The sequence below is a fragment of the Marmota marmota genome, unplaced genomic scaffold (assembly GCF_001458135.2).
Source record: "Marmota marmota marmota unplaced genomic scaffold, marMar, whole genome shotgun sequence".
Lineage (NCBI taxonomy): Eukaryota > Metazoa > Chordata > Mammalia > Rodentia > Sciuridae > Marmota > Marmota marmota.
In genome coordinates, this window is record NW_026000240.1 from 34,918,636 (window position 1) to 34,933,631 (window position 14,996).

A 14,996-nucleotide genomic window follows, 5' to 3' on the forward strand; every position below is an offset into this window, starting at 1 on the left:
TATATATATATATATATATTTTTTTTTTTTTTAAAAATTTTTTGTTGTTCTTTTGCTGTTTAAAATGGTTCCAAGAGCTAGGCATGGTGGCACACACTGTAATCCCAGGAGGCTGAAGCAAAAGGGTCGTGAGTTCAAAGCCAGCCTCAGCAATGGCAAGGTGTTAAGCAAATCAGTGAGACCCTGTCTGTAAATAAAATACAAAATAGGCTGGGGATGTGGCTCAGTGGTTGAGTGCCCCTGGTTCAATCCCCGGTAATAATAATAATAATAATAATGATGGCTGGGGTTGTGGCTCAGTGGTAGAGCACTTGCTTCACATGCATGGGGCACTGGATTCAATCCTCAGTACCACATAAATAAATAAAATAAAGGTATTATGTCCATCTACAACTAAAAATAAATAATAATAATAATAATAATAATAATGGGTTGGGGATGTGGCTCAGTGGTAAAGTACCTCTGGGTATAATTCCCAGTACCAAAAACAAAACAAAACACAAACAAAAAGTCCAACAACAAAAAAACAGTACCTGCAACAGAAAAACAAATTTCCAGCTGAGTGTGTGGTACATGACTATAATCCTAGCTGAGGGCAGTAGGATCAAAAACATTCCAGACTAGAGATGCAGCTCAGGGGTAAAGCGCCCCTGGATTTGATCCTTATTATCCCCACCCCTCAAACAAGTTTCCAAACTGACTGGGTGACAAAAAAATGTGACCCCCCCACCCTCGCTTATAAGAACCTTTTATTTCCCCTAGGAGCAATGGTTCATATTTGTGGTGACTTTATGGAACATAATAACCAAGAATAAGGGGGATCAACTGTATCTATTTTCTCAAACTAAAGTGCTATGCTAAGCTACCATAAGACTCAGTTTCATATTTAGTAACAGAGTAAGTAAAAAGAGTCAGTCACCAGAGTAAAATAGTTACTATAAAAATGTCCATTCCTAACATGTATAGTAACATAGTAATCAAAGACAGATATTTCCAGGTGAAGGGGGCTACATTAAAAAGGGAAACAGAGGGCTGGGGATGTGGCTCAAGCGGTAGTGCGCTCGCCTGACATGCGTGCGGCCCGGGTTCGATCCTTAGCACCACATACAAACAAAGATGTTGTGTCCGCCGAGAACTAAAAAATAAATATTAAAAAATTCTCTCTCTCCCCCACTCTCTCTTTAAAAAAAAAGGGAAACAGAAAGACATACAGGATATGCTAAAGTTCAGGAGACTAAATAATTTTTCTAATGAAATTTATGTATCATTATTTGGAAAGGAAATACAACTAAAGAACATTTGTTGATTTTTCACTAAGATTTTACATTGGGAACACAGAGTGGATGACATAAAGCAGATATATAAATAGTTATATAATATATATATATATATATATATATATATATATATATATAAAAACAGATATATAAACAGTTTAAAGAACTAGAACCAACAATGACAACTTCCGTCTAAAGCATCTAAAAATGTGGGGGTAAAGACTATGCTGGACACAGCGGGGCAAGCCTGTATTCCGGAGAGATTCAGGAGGCTAAGGCAAGTTCACAAGTTCAAAGTGATTCTGGGAAAGATAGCAAGATCCTGTCTCAAAATGTAATTTTAAAAAATGGAGATGTAGTTCAGTGGTAGACTACTTGCCTGGCTTGCATGAAGCCCTGGGTTCCATCTGTACTGGGGAAAAACAAAATCCCTACCATCCCAACAAATATCAAGATACCAATTAGCTCAAGAATATTGTGGAATATTTGTGAACCTGAGAAATTCTATTTTGAAAACCAACCTCCGGGGGAGAAAGGGCTGGAACCAGAGCAGCTACTTTGGATTTGGCTATCAGAGACAGCTATCAGATGAACATTTGAGCTAAGATCTATGGATCAGAATGGAGTTTCCAAAAATATTTCCAATTGATTATATCTCCGTAAAGTTCCTTCTGGGGACCTCCCATAAGGCAAAGCTAAAGTGTCAGAGATGATGCAGAGATGAACTCAGCAATTTTAACTTCAATTATAACCTGTTCTTAAGGATGGACATTAAACACAAAAACAGGAGAAAACACTTTCAATATGTATGACAAGGAATTCCTATGCATCAATTAAAGAAGGAAAACAATGGAAAATTGGGTAAATAATAATAACAATTCACAAAAAGGAAAATAAAATTCAGGGAGCCAATAAGTATAAGAGAAAATGAAAGTTAAGGCCAGGCATGGTGGTATATGCCTGTAATCCCCTGGCTCTGGAGGCTGGGACAGGAAGATTGCAAATTCAAAGGCAGCCTCAGCAATGGTGAGGTGCTGTGCAACTCAGTGAAACCCTGTCTCTATATAAAATACAAAACAGGGGATGTGGCTCAGTTGCTGAGTGACCCAAGGTTCAATCCCTTGGGTCACTCAGCAACTGAAAAGAAAGAAAGAAAAAACAAAACAAAAAAAAACCCCCCAAAAAAACAAAAATGCAAGTTAAAACTACAAGGTAACAGCTGGGCACAGAGGTAGTGGACACCTATAATCCCAATTTGGGAGGCTGAGGCAGGAGGATCCCAAGTTCAAGGTCAATCTCTGTAAGGTGGTGAGGCCTTAAGCAACTCAGAAAGATCCTATCTCAAAATAAATAAGGGTGGGAGATATAGCTCAGAGGTGAAGTGTCCCTTTGGGATAAATCCCCAGCATCTAAACACCAAACAACCAACGTTCTTATGGGAGCCATTTCTGTTTGCCTAAAGAAGTCTGAAATATATAATTATTCTACTCCTGTCTTGTTATCAGTGGGACAGCCCTAAGTGGCAAAGACATTGATTGTTACCCCTATGGTATCAACTTCCTTTTGTAGGCTCCTAGGGGTCATACATGATCAATCAGCAAGCCTTCCTAAATAAACTTCTGAAGGATTCCTTGTATCCCCTTCACTACATCCTCATTGCTACAGCTTCTCAAGTTTATTTATATATTTTTCTTGGTACAAGGGATTAAACCCAAAAGTATTTTACCACTGAGATACATCCCCAGTTCTTTTTATATTTTATTTTAAGGTAGGGTCTCAATAAATTGCTGAGGCTGGCCTGAAACTTATTTTCCTCCTGCCTCAGCCTCCTGAATTGCTGGGATTACAGGTGTGTGCCACCATGCCTGGCTCACTCTCTTTTTCTTTTTAAAAGGGTTTCACTATGTTGCCCAAGCAGGCTGGCTTTTGAGTTCCTGGGCTCAAGTCATCCACCCCTGATAGCCTCCTAGAGGACTGTACCAGTACATCCAGTAACAAAACTTTTCTAGTCTTCATTGTCACCATCATGTGTTAAGCTTAGCTATTCATCCATGAAGATAGGATTCATGCTCTGCGTCAGTGTGACATCTAACACAGCACACAGAGTTTAGCAGGTATGCAGTAGATCATAAATAATGGAATAACTACTCACTGTTAACTAAAATATTTGGTCTCACAGTCATTATAATCATTACTACCAGTGTTTAGAAACTAAAGTTGTGTAAATCCAATGTTTACCTTCAGCTTTGTCTAAAATTCAATTAAACATTAGTTAGCATATTTGATTACTCTAGGACAACAGGTACTAGCACATTTACTTCTTTTTAAAAACATGTTTCCAAACCTTTCACGAACTGCACCTGGAACAGAGAGATGACTGGTTTACACACAGTCAGATCTACTATTTTACGGTAGAAATGAGACATACATGTTGATATCCACAGTATAGGTACTACATGAAAAGTCACAAGCATAGAGCCTTGGGAAGAGTGTAAGAAGAAGAAATTCTGTCTGGTAGATCAGAAATGGATTCACATAAAGGAGTCTCCAAGCAGCAAAAGTCACACTGGTAAAATAATGGAAGCAGGTAGTAGATATGGCTGAAAGAAAGAGTGAGGCCAGAGATACTGTTGGAAATCAAACAATGTCAAGCACATAAAGGCCCTCATTGTCCTGAAGAATGAGACACGCAATGAATCTTCCTTTTCAACAGGCTTCTCTGAGATTTCAAATGGATAGTATAATTTTTATCAAATCAAAAGGTAGCCATATTATGAAGAAAGTTGTTTTTACTGATATATCCTCACCTAATAAATAATAAATCAACTCAATAAAAATGTATTGACTACTTTCCAAGAGCTAATGAAGGAATAAGAGCTGATTCTTATATTTAAGGCACTCCTGAAAACTCTACACAGAGCTTCAAAGCCTAAAAATAATAATTTACTTTTGTCCACCCTATAGATGGAAATATATTTCATTAGCTAAGATATTAGTTTAAGATAAAACAGTAATGGGATAATAATGGTAGAAGCTCAAAGTCTGTTGTGCCTACTAGACTACTCATTAAAACTGTGGGTTCTGGGCTGGGGTTGTAGCTCAGCGGTAGAGTGCTCACCTAGCACGTGTGAGGCCCTGGGTTCGATCCTCAGCACCACATAAATAAGTAAATAAAATAAAGGCATTTTGTCCAACTACTCCTAAAAAATATTAAAAAAAAAAATTGTGGGTTCTTCTTACATCGCTCTCTGTTATGGTGATGGGAAGGCCACGCAGCATGATGGTCTTGCTCTCCCTTTCATCGCTGATGTCATGCCTATAGTCATGCTCGCCATAGTCACCATCCGAATGGTAGCCGTCTTCTGATCGGTCACTGTTCCTTCTTTCACGCTCTCTCTGATTCACAGAAAAATAAAATTACAATTATAATCACCCTGCACTCACCTTTTAATCTGGTCCTCCACTCACAGAATCTGATCTTAAGAAAAAGAAGTTAAAAATGATAAGAAGAGTATTCCATGTTGATATTCACTGCAGTGTTTTCTAGAACAGTGACAATCATTTATTTAGTTCAGGAAATATGATTACACACATTGATGTAAACACAATGAAATTGTTATACTATGAAAATTAAATGGATACAAAAAGTGGAAGGGTGGAAAAAGTATAAAACTATATGAGCATAATTACTTCCTTTTTTAAAAAATTTTTTTAGTTGTAGGTTGACACAATGCCTTTCTTTTTAACCCCAACCCATCATAATTACTTCTTAACAAAGCTATATATTCATATGGAAAGAAATGTGAAAAAAAAGATGACCAAAACTGCAACTTCTGTTCTTCATTTCAAAAGTCTAAGGCATAAGGCTTATATATTATCACAACTTGTCTCACTTTTAAAATGGGAATAATGGGCTGGAGTTGTAGCTCAGTGGTACAGCGCTTGCCTGACATGTGTGAAGCCCTAGGTCCGATCCTCAGCATCACATATAAATAAATAAATAAAAGATCCATTAGCAACTAAAAAAATATTTTTAAAAAAAGGGGGGGGAATAACACCTACTTTGTAGGGTTTACAGTTTAAACCAGTCCATGAAATCAAGTGCTCAAAATACACGTGAATCCTATGTAAACAAACATTGGTTATTATTTCTATTACTATAAGGCTCAAGTTGTCTTTGAGGGTTATAGTTCATCAAATATATTTCAGAATAGAAAGTTTGACTGTAATACTCAAGAGAAATTTTTACACTTGGAATACTTTTCAAGAATGCTGCATGCATTATTCATAATTCTAACAATTCCATAAATAGTTGCTGGTCACTCACCTCTGGACTGTCATAGTCTCGGTAGTCATCATATCTGTCACCCCTGCGGTCATCACTAGATCTTTTGTAATCTGAGTCCCTCCGTCTACTTCTGGATTCACGCTCATCACGGTCATCTCTGTCTATGATGGAACCATATCTTCCACTACGCTCTGTTCTACTCACTCTGCCAGAAAAAGTAATTTACTTTTAATCTTAATTTTATACCTTCAGAAACAATACACACAGAGAGATCAGTTTATAAGATACATCCAAATAATTTAATGTATTACCAAATTCAAATTTATAAAGATAACCACTGAGAATATCTATATCCTAAAACGTAAAGATAATTTTCAGGAACTTATACAAAATCATAAAATGTAGCTATCAATTGTTTAGGTTGAATTTTTGGAGACAAGATCATATTCTCAAAACATATTCTTATGCTTTTTCAAGCCTAGTAAATACAAATGACCCCTTTCACTTACAATTCAGATCCTAGTAACTTAAGATAGGAAGCCATTACTCAAATTTCAAAGAATACATACTAGCTCATCTACTCTCTTTTTTTCTAGAGAGAGAGAGAGAGAGAGAGGAGAGAGGAGAGAGGAAAAGAAATTTTAATATTTATTTTTTAGTTTTTGGCGGACACAACATCTTTGTTTGTATGTGGTGTTGAGGATTGAACCCGGGCCGCTTGAGCCACATCTCCAGCCCTCATCTACTCTTAAGGTACCACACCTACTAGGAAATAGGTAATCAATAACTTAGATGAGTTAAGTTAGCTCCCCCTCCCCCAAAATCAAGTTTTTAACCAAGTAGTTCACCTGTACACATAACAGGATGATTTACTCAAAACTAGTACTCTCAGAGAACATTTATTTCTTACAATATCTGGTTTATTTTTGGTTTCTTGGAGCCCTGAGCTTCATGGGAAAATATAAGAAGCAGCTTAAACCCATCTGATCACAGACAAAATAGTTTTTATAGTTATTTACCAGTTATATAAAATTACTACATAATCACAAGAGAAAGTCAAATCTTTTTTTTTTTGGTACTGGGGATTGAACCCAGGTTACTCAATCACTGAGCTCCAGCCCAAAGTCAAATATTTAGAGGAATAATTTTGAAGTGAGTGTATAGTAGGGCACAGTGACACCTATAATCCCAGAAGCTTGGGAGACTTGAGACAGTAAGATTATAAATTTAAAGCCAGTCTCAGCAACTTAGCAAGGCCCTAAGCAACTCAGTGAGACTCTGTCTCTAAATAAGATATAAAAAAGGGCTGGGGGAGGAGGTGGGAAGGATGGTGGAATGACATGGACATTATTACCCCACATACATGCATGATTATACTATCGGTATATGATTCAGCACTATGTACAGCCAGAGGAATGAGAAGTTGTGCTCCATATATGTTCAATGTGTCAAAATGTATTCTACTGTCATGTATAACTAATTAGAACAAAAAAAAAAAAAAAAAAAAAAAGGGGCTGGAGATGTGGTTCAGTGGTTAAGCATCAGAGTTCAATCCCTGGTACCAAAAAAAAAAAAAAGGGTAAGTAACAGAAACAAATCCCTTTAGAGCCGGGCATAGTGGCATGCACCTGTAATCCAAGCAGCTCAGGAAGCTAAAGCAGGAGGATCACAAGTTGAAAGGATGGCAAAGCCAGTCTCAGCAATTTAGCAAGGCCCTGAGCTACTTTTCGAGACCCTGTCTCAAAAAAATGAAAAAAGCAATAGAGATGTAGCTCAGTGGTTAAGCACAGCAGGTTCAATCCCTGGTACCAAGAAAATAAATAAATCAAAACCAAATTCCTTTAGGTTGTCAATTTGATCTATCGCAGGGAATGGCCTCGATACTAAGAAGGCCTGTGACTGAATAAGGAAGTTTATATATTTAAGTTAAATGGTCTGAGAGGGAGTACAGTTATTGACCCAGCAGTCAAATGCTCTCATCTTAATTCTTCACTAATTCTTCAGCTCTTCTTTCCTTCATGCGACACATGATCCAAAGATTCTCAGCTCTATAAGTCTGGATCATCTTGCTATTAGGGGGCAATAAATGAGAAACAGCATTTTCTGATGCTTGCCACAGCCAGGAACTAAGCATAATGTCAGATTCTATGATCTCCTGGCTTCTGAATGGGTGCTTGTCTACTCTTGGAACTCTCAGCGACCCATTCCATCCTAGTTTCCTTTATCTAATTATTTACGCAAGCTTTCAAAGCTTCATCATATGAATACTTTCTCCAGAAAGCTTCTCTAGCTGTGTATACAGAAAAAAACATCATTTTTATGTATTTTAACAGGACCTTAAATTTCTTTTAAATAACATGCCTCTCACTAGGCAGTAGTTTGTGAGAGCAGGATCATGAAGGTGCTCATTAGCAATGCCTGGCACAAAACAGATGGTCAAATATTTGTTTGATAAATAAGCAGTTTTAAATAAACGGTGCAATCCTTACTGAAATATTATCACAGATATGTAATATAGTGACTTACCGTTTGTCTGAACCCATTGTTCCACTTAAGATCTAGCACAAGGGTCCAAAAGGTTCAAATTTCCCCCCCTAGGAGACGAAAGAGATTAATTGCTGGAAAATTCAGAGATCACTTAAGCCAACTGCTCTACAAACTAGGTCACTACTGAAGTTGGGATTTCATCAAATCATTAACAGTGATTATTTAAGGTGAGGGAGGAGGAGGACCAACTGTCAACACTAAAATCATGCTAAATTGTTAACAATGAACAGAATAGGAAGACGAAAAATACTATAAAATATTAAATTTCATAAGAAACTCATGAAGGGAAGCAATCAGAAAACTCCTTGCCTGCTCCTACTTTAGGATTACAAAGCAAAAAGGGCAGAACTGCAAACAGCTCCTTGTATGCTGAACCAAAGCAACTCCAGTGGGGTAGCTGACTAACAAAACATTAATCAAGTGTCTTCATTAATATAAAACTCAATATTACATTCATGAAACATTAAATTAAAAATTCTGATGGAAAAATTCTCTCAGAAGCTGGAATGCTGATCTGAGTGAAATCAGATTTATGCATTTGTAACCCAAACCCGAATCGACTTAATCTCTCAGTGGCCAGTCCAGATTACCTCAGGCCACTGAGTATGAATACCCTGCCCACTCTCTGGCCCTCGGGCCGTAATACAGCACACAGCTGGACAGCATTCGATGTGTGAGAGGTCTGAGAAACCAGTTAGAGCCATCTCTAGTCCCGGGTCTAGGGAGGCACCTATCAACGAACATTTGTTTAATAATAAATGAAAGAGCCATCTGAGGGAAACAAGTCCCGGGGAGGCTTAGCTAGTGGGCCCTTCATGTCCCGGGCGGTGCCCGCACCCACCTCCACGGAGTGTCGCGGCCGAGATGGCGGCGGCACGTACCGAGTGATCGACTGGATGTCCGGCTTTCCCCATCACACACCCCTCTCCCATCTCCCACTATGTTCCTGGCCGGCAGATCGCTATCAGAAAAAAGCTTTTTGGAGTGGGCGATCAGTTGTGGCTGCCAGACGATGGCGGCTAGCGACTGCCAGGGATCTCCCAAGGAATGCCCTCAGGACAAGCGATGGCTTCACCGCTCCGTTGGGCAGGGGGTTAAGGAACATGTCCCTGCAAGGGAGAAACTGACAGCCCAAAAGAAACGGGCCGTAGGCTGAACTGCGGGCGACACCCTGAAACTGAGAGAGCTGGTGGCAAGGAGGGGCGCGGCCCTCCAACGCCTTGGGTACTTAACCTCTTGAAGAGACCCGGCTGGGGTTTAGCGGCGGCCTCCAGCAGCTGACAGGAAGGTTTAGGGGACGGCCTCAACGGCAAGAATCCCGAGTCGTTACGGACGGCTGCAGCACTCACCCCAAGGAGGGACCGCAGCAGTAGCAGTAGCGGTTCTGCGTCCCAGAACCTCTTGCAAGGATTCGGCCGCTCCACAAAATGGCGCCTCCGCCGACGGCCGTCTCCTACCCACAATACCTCGCGCCTATACGCCCCCCGCACCCGTCACCCGCCTCTGCAGAGGCGTCCAATCCTCAAAAGCTCCCAGATGCGCAAAGGCTGCCGGGAAATGTGGTCGCCCGGGCATCCTGTCACTACGTCCTGTTAATTTCTTGCGTATTTCTCTTTATTGTAACACTGGACAGAATTGCCAATCTGCCTTTCAGGACCGGAATGAGAGCTTTTACGGCTTCTGTTAGGCATAGTAATTGTTTGCCTTTCCTACAAGCGCCTGACACCATGGAAAACGCGTCTCATCTGTCAAAAGAAGGAATGTTGTCGATCACTGTCCTAGATTGTGCTAAATGCTTATTTTTTGTGTGTCTTTATCATAAACTATGAGATGGCATTAAACCCATTTTTTTCAGGTGAGGTAACTGAGGATTATGGAAATTGAGCTAATTCTTGTAGGCAGGTTTTCAATTTCATTCCATTGATATTCTTTAAAGCAAAATCTCAGAAAAGTCACTTTCCAGAATTATTAAACTGGCATAGTTAATATGGACAAAACCACTGTCTCCTTTACAAACTTCCTAGCTCTTACACCACAATTCTCCACTTTCCCTTGTTCAGGACAAAACCTTGTAGTAGTAGTAATACCCATGACTTTTCTCATTTACTGGCACATAATCCGTCTACAAATTCTGTAGAAGCTACCTTTAGAGTGTATTCAGAGTCCGTCCACTTCTGTCTCTACTGTTCTTCTAGTCAAAGCCATCACTGTCCTTGTTTTACAAACCTAGTAGGTCATACAAGCTAATAATAGTGGTGGAACTGGGAATTGAACTAATTTAGTTTCAGAGAACATGCCCTTAACCACTAGAATGAGGAAGAGCACTTATGTCTGTTTAGTTTACTACAATATCCCTAGTGCCTCTACTGATGCACACATGGTGCACAAGCAGTAAGCAATGAATGAACAAGTCAATCTGCTACCAAAGCATAATCTTTATGGCAGAAAGAAGCAAGGAACTTTGGGAAATTCAAAAGAGGATATTTTGGACTCTGATGGCCTTTGAGATAGTTCCACCTCACTTATATATATGTATTGTGTAAACACACACATTTTATATATATGTATATATATATATATGCATATATATATATATATACACAATATATATAGTGTCCAATTTATGGGGGGAAGCACATATTTAAAATTTTAATCAACAGAAAAAAGTACATATATATGATCCATAGAAGGCACTTGAATACTGTATTTAATGAAATATTTACTTAAACATAGCCTGGGCATGGGGGCACGCACAGTAATCCCATAATCCCAGCAACTGGAGAGGTTGAGGCAGGAGGATTCAAGTTCAAGATCAGCCTCACCAACTTTGAGACCCTCTCTCAAAATAAAAAATAAAAAGGGCTAGGGATGAGGATGTTGCTTAGTGGTAAAGCACTCGAGTTCAATCCCTAGTTCCAAAACAAATACAATAGATGAGGTCATTGCAAACTCTACAATGAATGATGCAGATGTCAAGAACTGGGAACTCTCTAGACTTAATGGCTACTAGTGGCTGACTGCCTTGTCCCCAGAGTAGTTCCAACAAGCATTTTTTGTTGGAAGGGAGGTTTCTGGGAATTAAAACTAAGATTATTTCTTTTGTCAGAGGTGGGCTTTGATAAACTAGATATACAACCAAAATTTAACCCAGCATTTCTATGGAAAACACTGTAAATTTATTGAGTGCATACTGTGTTATCCAGGCCTTAGGGATATAGTAGTAAAGAAAGATCTTTATCCAAGATCCCTACTCCAGGACTGACTAAAAGCCTTAGGGAACCTCTGAAGGACATCACAGGATGACACTTTTCACACCCTCATTCCTATTTTCATTAGTACCCAAGGTACTATTATTAAAATGTATTAAAAATTTGAGGCCTGATTTCCAAAATCTCCTGCTGCAGTCTGGCTGGGCACACAATCACGAGCCACCACACAGCTTGTAGATTCAAACAGCAACTCTTTATTCCCGAACTCACACCAGCCGTCTACAAACACGTTCTGGGGAAATCCACGTTCTCTGCCCAAATCCACGTTCTCTGCCCAAATCCACCTCCACTGGGCTTCTATCTCCCAAATATACTGTCTGAATCCCTTGAGAACTCAAGGGGAACTCAGGCAGCAGGATACGCCCTATTCCCAGCAGGAATAATCTTAAACCTTAAACCTGGAACCTAAACTGGGAACGCCCTAAACCCGATTATGTTAAACCGGGAACACCCTAATCCGCCCTGGTCCTTGAGCAAGGTCAACTACATTCAATGTCACTGCAAAATCTCAGCAACATGGGGTACGCTGGCAAGGAAATTGTCATACCTACTTGGCTAATGGCTCCCAGCATCTCCCCCCTTCTGATTAATTAAACAACAAGCAATGTGGCTTAAGGACCGTGCCTGGTAGGTTGTCCAATTCAACATATGGTTCTTACCCGTCATCGGAAAACTGACCTTTAGGCGTCAGCCTCCTGTCTTAGGTTGATACCACTGCAATTGGATCATACCCGTCACTGACTACCGGTCCAGCATACAGCCATTGGCCCCCAAATTTTAGACCATCACTAGCAGAAGGGAGGAGGATACAGAAATGCCACGACACCAAGCCAATTGACGGCTCCTTGGGAAAAATTGCATCACTGGTGACCCCATCAGCAAAGATATGTCAGCACTACCACAATTAACATGGGGTGCGCTGGCAAGGAAATAAAAATACCTACTTGGCTAATGGCTCCCAGCAATCTCCAATTGCAAAAATCAAGCCATTAAATCAATTAAACAAACACCTTAGTAATGGGTCAAACTAGTCTGATATTTGAGCTTAAATATTTCCTTCAGGGAAGATGTTGCTATCACCAAACAAGGATTAAGTCCATGTCATATCATTCTGATAGCTTATTGTACTTCTCCCTTAAGGTGTTCATCACATCAGTAACTACTCAGTATTCATTTTTACCAGTGGTCTGAATCCCATGGGCAGAGACCAATACTAGTCTTGTTATAAGCCCTGGTGGTAAGTAGACTAAGTTCTCAAAATTGATAATTTAATAACCAAATAGTGTCTCTACTGAGCAGTCAATAATTGGGGTTAATAACTTCATTCAATGGTGAAACATTTGATGTGTCCTAAATCTTGTGTTCCCAGTTCAGTGGGGTAAGACAAGTTTAGAAGGAAAATCTGGTTTGGCCTATCCAGGATAAAACTGGACCAGTTCCCAAAAAGGATTTTGACCAATACAGAATATTGAGATGCACCACAGATGAACCTGCAGACCACCAGTTTGACAAGAGGGCTCTGGGAGTACCACTGTTCAGGGTTGAAAGATTCAGATGTAATGTAGCACTGGTGATACCAAGTCCCAGAAACTGCAGTTCTCAATTCCTAAGCTAATGTTTTTATTTGTTTTCCTTTTTAGAGGCTTACACAGATTTGTTATCAAAGGTTAAGAGAAGTTACATGCCTGTAATCCCACCTGCTTTGGAGGCTGAGGCAAGGATTGTTAAATTTGAGGCAACCTGGGTAATTAAGACCGTCTCAAATATAAAATTAAATTTTAAAAAAGGGATGGAAATACCTCAGTGGTAGAGAGCTTGCATCTTATGTGTGAGGCCCTGGGTTTGATCCTCAATATGAGAGAGGGGAACATCTGGACACAGGATGGCAAACAATTTAATGGACATTTATAATTACTGTTGCTGGTAATGTTTTCTCCTTAGCATACAACCCCTTTTACATCTACCAGTCCTTACTGCCCAATCCCTACTTTTTATAATACAATTCAGCTCTCCTTGGTCTTACTTTATGCATACAGATTATGCCCTCAGACCAAGCATTGACAAACTACAATTTCAGACCAACTATAGCCTGTGTCCTATTTTTTTTAAACTTTTTTTTTTTACTTATTTATTTTTTAGGTGTAGATGGACACAATACAATGCATTTATTTTTATGTGGTGCTGAGGATTGAACCTGGGTCCTGCCTGTGCTAGGCGAGCGCTCTACCATTGAGTCACAATCCCAGCCCCCTGTCCTATTTTTATGAATAAAGAAATAGTTATTATTGAATCATAGCCACACTTGTTTACATTGCTATGTCTGCTTTTCCCCTACAATATCAATGCTAAATAGTTGGCAGCAGAGATCATTTATCCATTCAGCCTAAAGCAGTAAATCTCTGCTCTTTTGACAAAAATTATGTAGACTTCTGCCTTATACCATAAAAAATGCTCTTTAAAACTTTCAATTCTCCTAACATTTTTCCCCTGAGACATGTGCAAAGTACAATTCTTAGCACTATATTACCTTGAATAATTATTTTTAAAAGTTCTAACAGCTTCATAGACTTGGTCTTTAAACTACAAAGATTTTTTTTTTAGCTCACTTTTGAAGCAAACTTTTGTGAAATGGTATGATGGGAAATTTGAAAAGGATCTGGAAGATAGTAGATAACTCCTTGGAGGGTTTTAGCTCTGTAGAGAAGGAGAGTTGTGGCAGTGGCCACAAAGGAATGCCAGTATTTATTATGCCAAAGTTTGTGATAAGTGTCAAGCATCGAGTACCCAGCAGGTACTCAGAAAAAAAGGTATCATATTGCCTGTCCACTTCCCCATAACCATGAAGAAGTCAGAAAAAGACTTTTTTTTTTTTTTTGGTACCTGGAATTGAATCTAGGGGTGCTTTACCACAGAGCTGCAACCCAGTCCTTTTGTTCCTTCCTTAATTTTGAGACAGGTACTTGTTAAGTTGCTGAGGATATCACTAAATTGTTGAGGCTGGCCTTGAGTTTGTAATCCTCCTGCTTCAGGCTCTCAAGTCCCTGGGATTTAGGCATGTACCACTGTGCTCAACAGAAGAGGACTTTCTTTTTAAATGCTGGGGATTGAACTGAGGACCTTGTTTCAAAGCTCTAATCAGCTGGGTGTGGTGGTACATGCCTATAATCCCAGTGGCTCAGGAGGCTGAGCCAGGAGTTCAAAGCCAGCCTCAGCAAAAGCGAGGTGCTAGGCAACTCAGTGAGACCCTGTCTCTAAATAAAATACAAAAATAGGGCTGGGGATGTGGCTTAGTTGTAAGCCAACAAATGGAAGTGTGTTCTGCCTTAGCAGTTACCAAAAAACAAACAAAAAAACACCCAGAAATGAATAACTAAATGCTATTTTCACTGATTAGAGAAAAAAAGTCTAGAAATCTGATAGCATTCACACAAGCTATCTGAAGGTCGTCACCACCTGCCCACTTACACTGATAGGAGGTAGCATTCCAGGGCTCACTGTAGCACTAGTTGCCATTTCAACATCACTTCAGATGGGCCCACACCAAGGCATTCTCTCTCTCCTTCCGTTAAGTACACCCTCTACCAGTCTTTGGGAGAAAACTTCAACAAAAAATAA

At 39.6% G+C, this 14,996-nt stretch overlaps 1 protein-coding gene across 1 annotated transcript in view; it reads right to left on the reverse strand.

Annotated features, from left to right (window-relative positions):
• Nucleotides 1-9,598, reverse strand: part of Rbm5 (RNA binding motif protein 5) — a 32,406-nt gene extending 22,808 nt beyond the window's left edge. Inside the window, exons 1-4 of the mRNA XM_015487165.2 lie at nt 9,462-9,598; nt 8,092-8,159; nt 5,605-5,770; nt 4,518-4,673 (exon numbers count right to left, since the gene is read on the reverse strand). Of these exons, the coding sequence (XP_015342651.1) occupies nt 4,518-4,673; nt 5,605-5,770; nt 8,092-8,108 (339 nt within the window). The 5' untranslated portion in view covers nt 8,109-8,159; nt 9,462-9,598. The remainder of the gene's footprint in view (nt 1-4,517; nt 4,674-5,604; nt 5,771-8,091; nt 8,160-9,461) is intronic.
• Between the last annotated feature and the right edge of the window lie 5,398 nt (nt 9,599-14,996).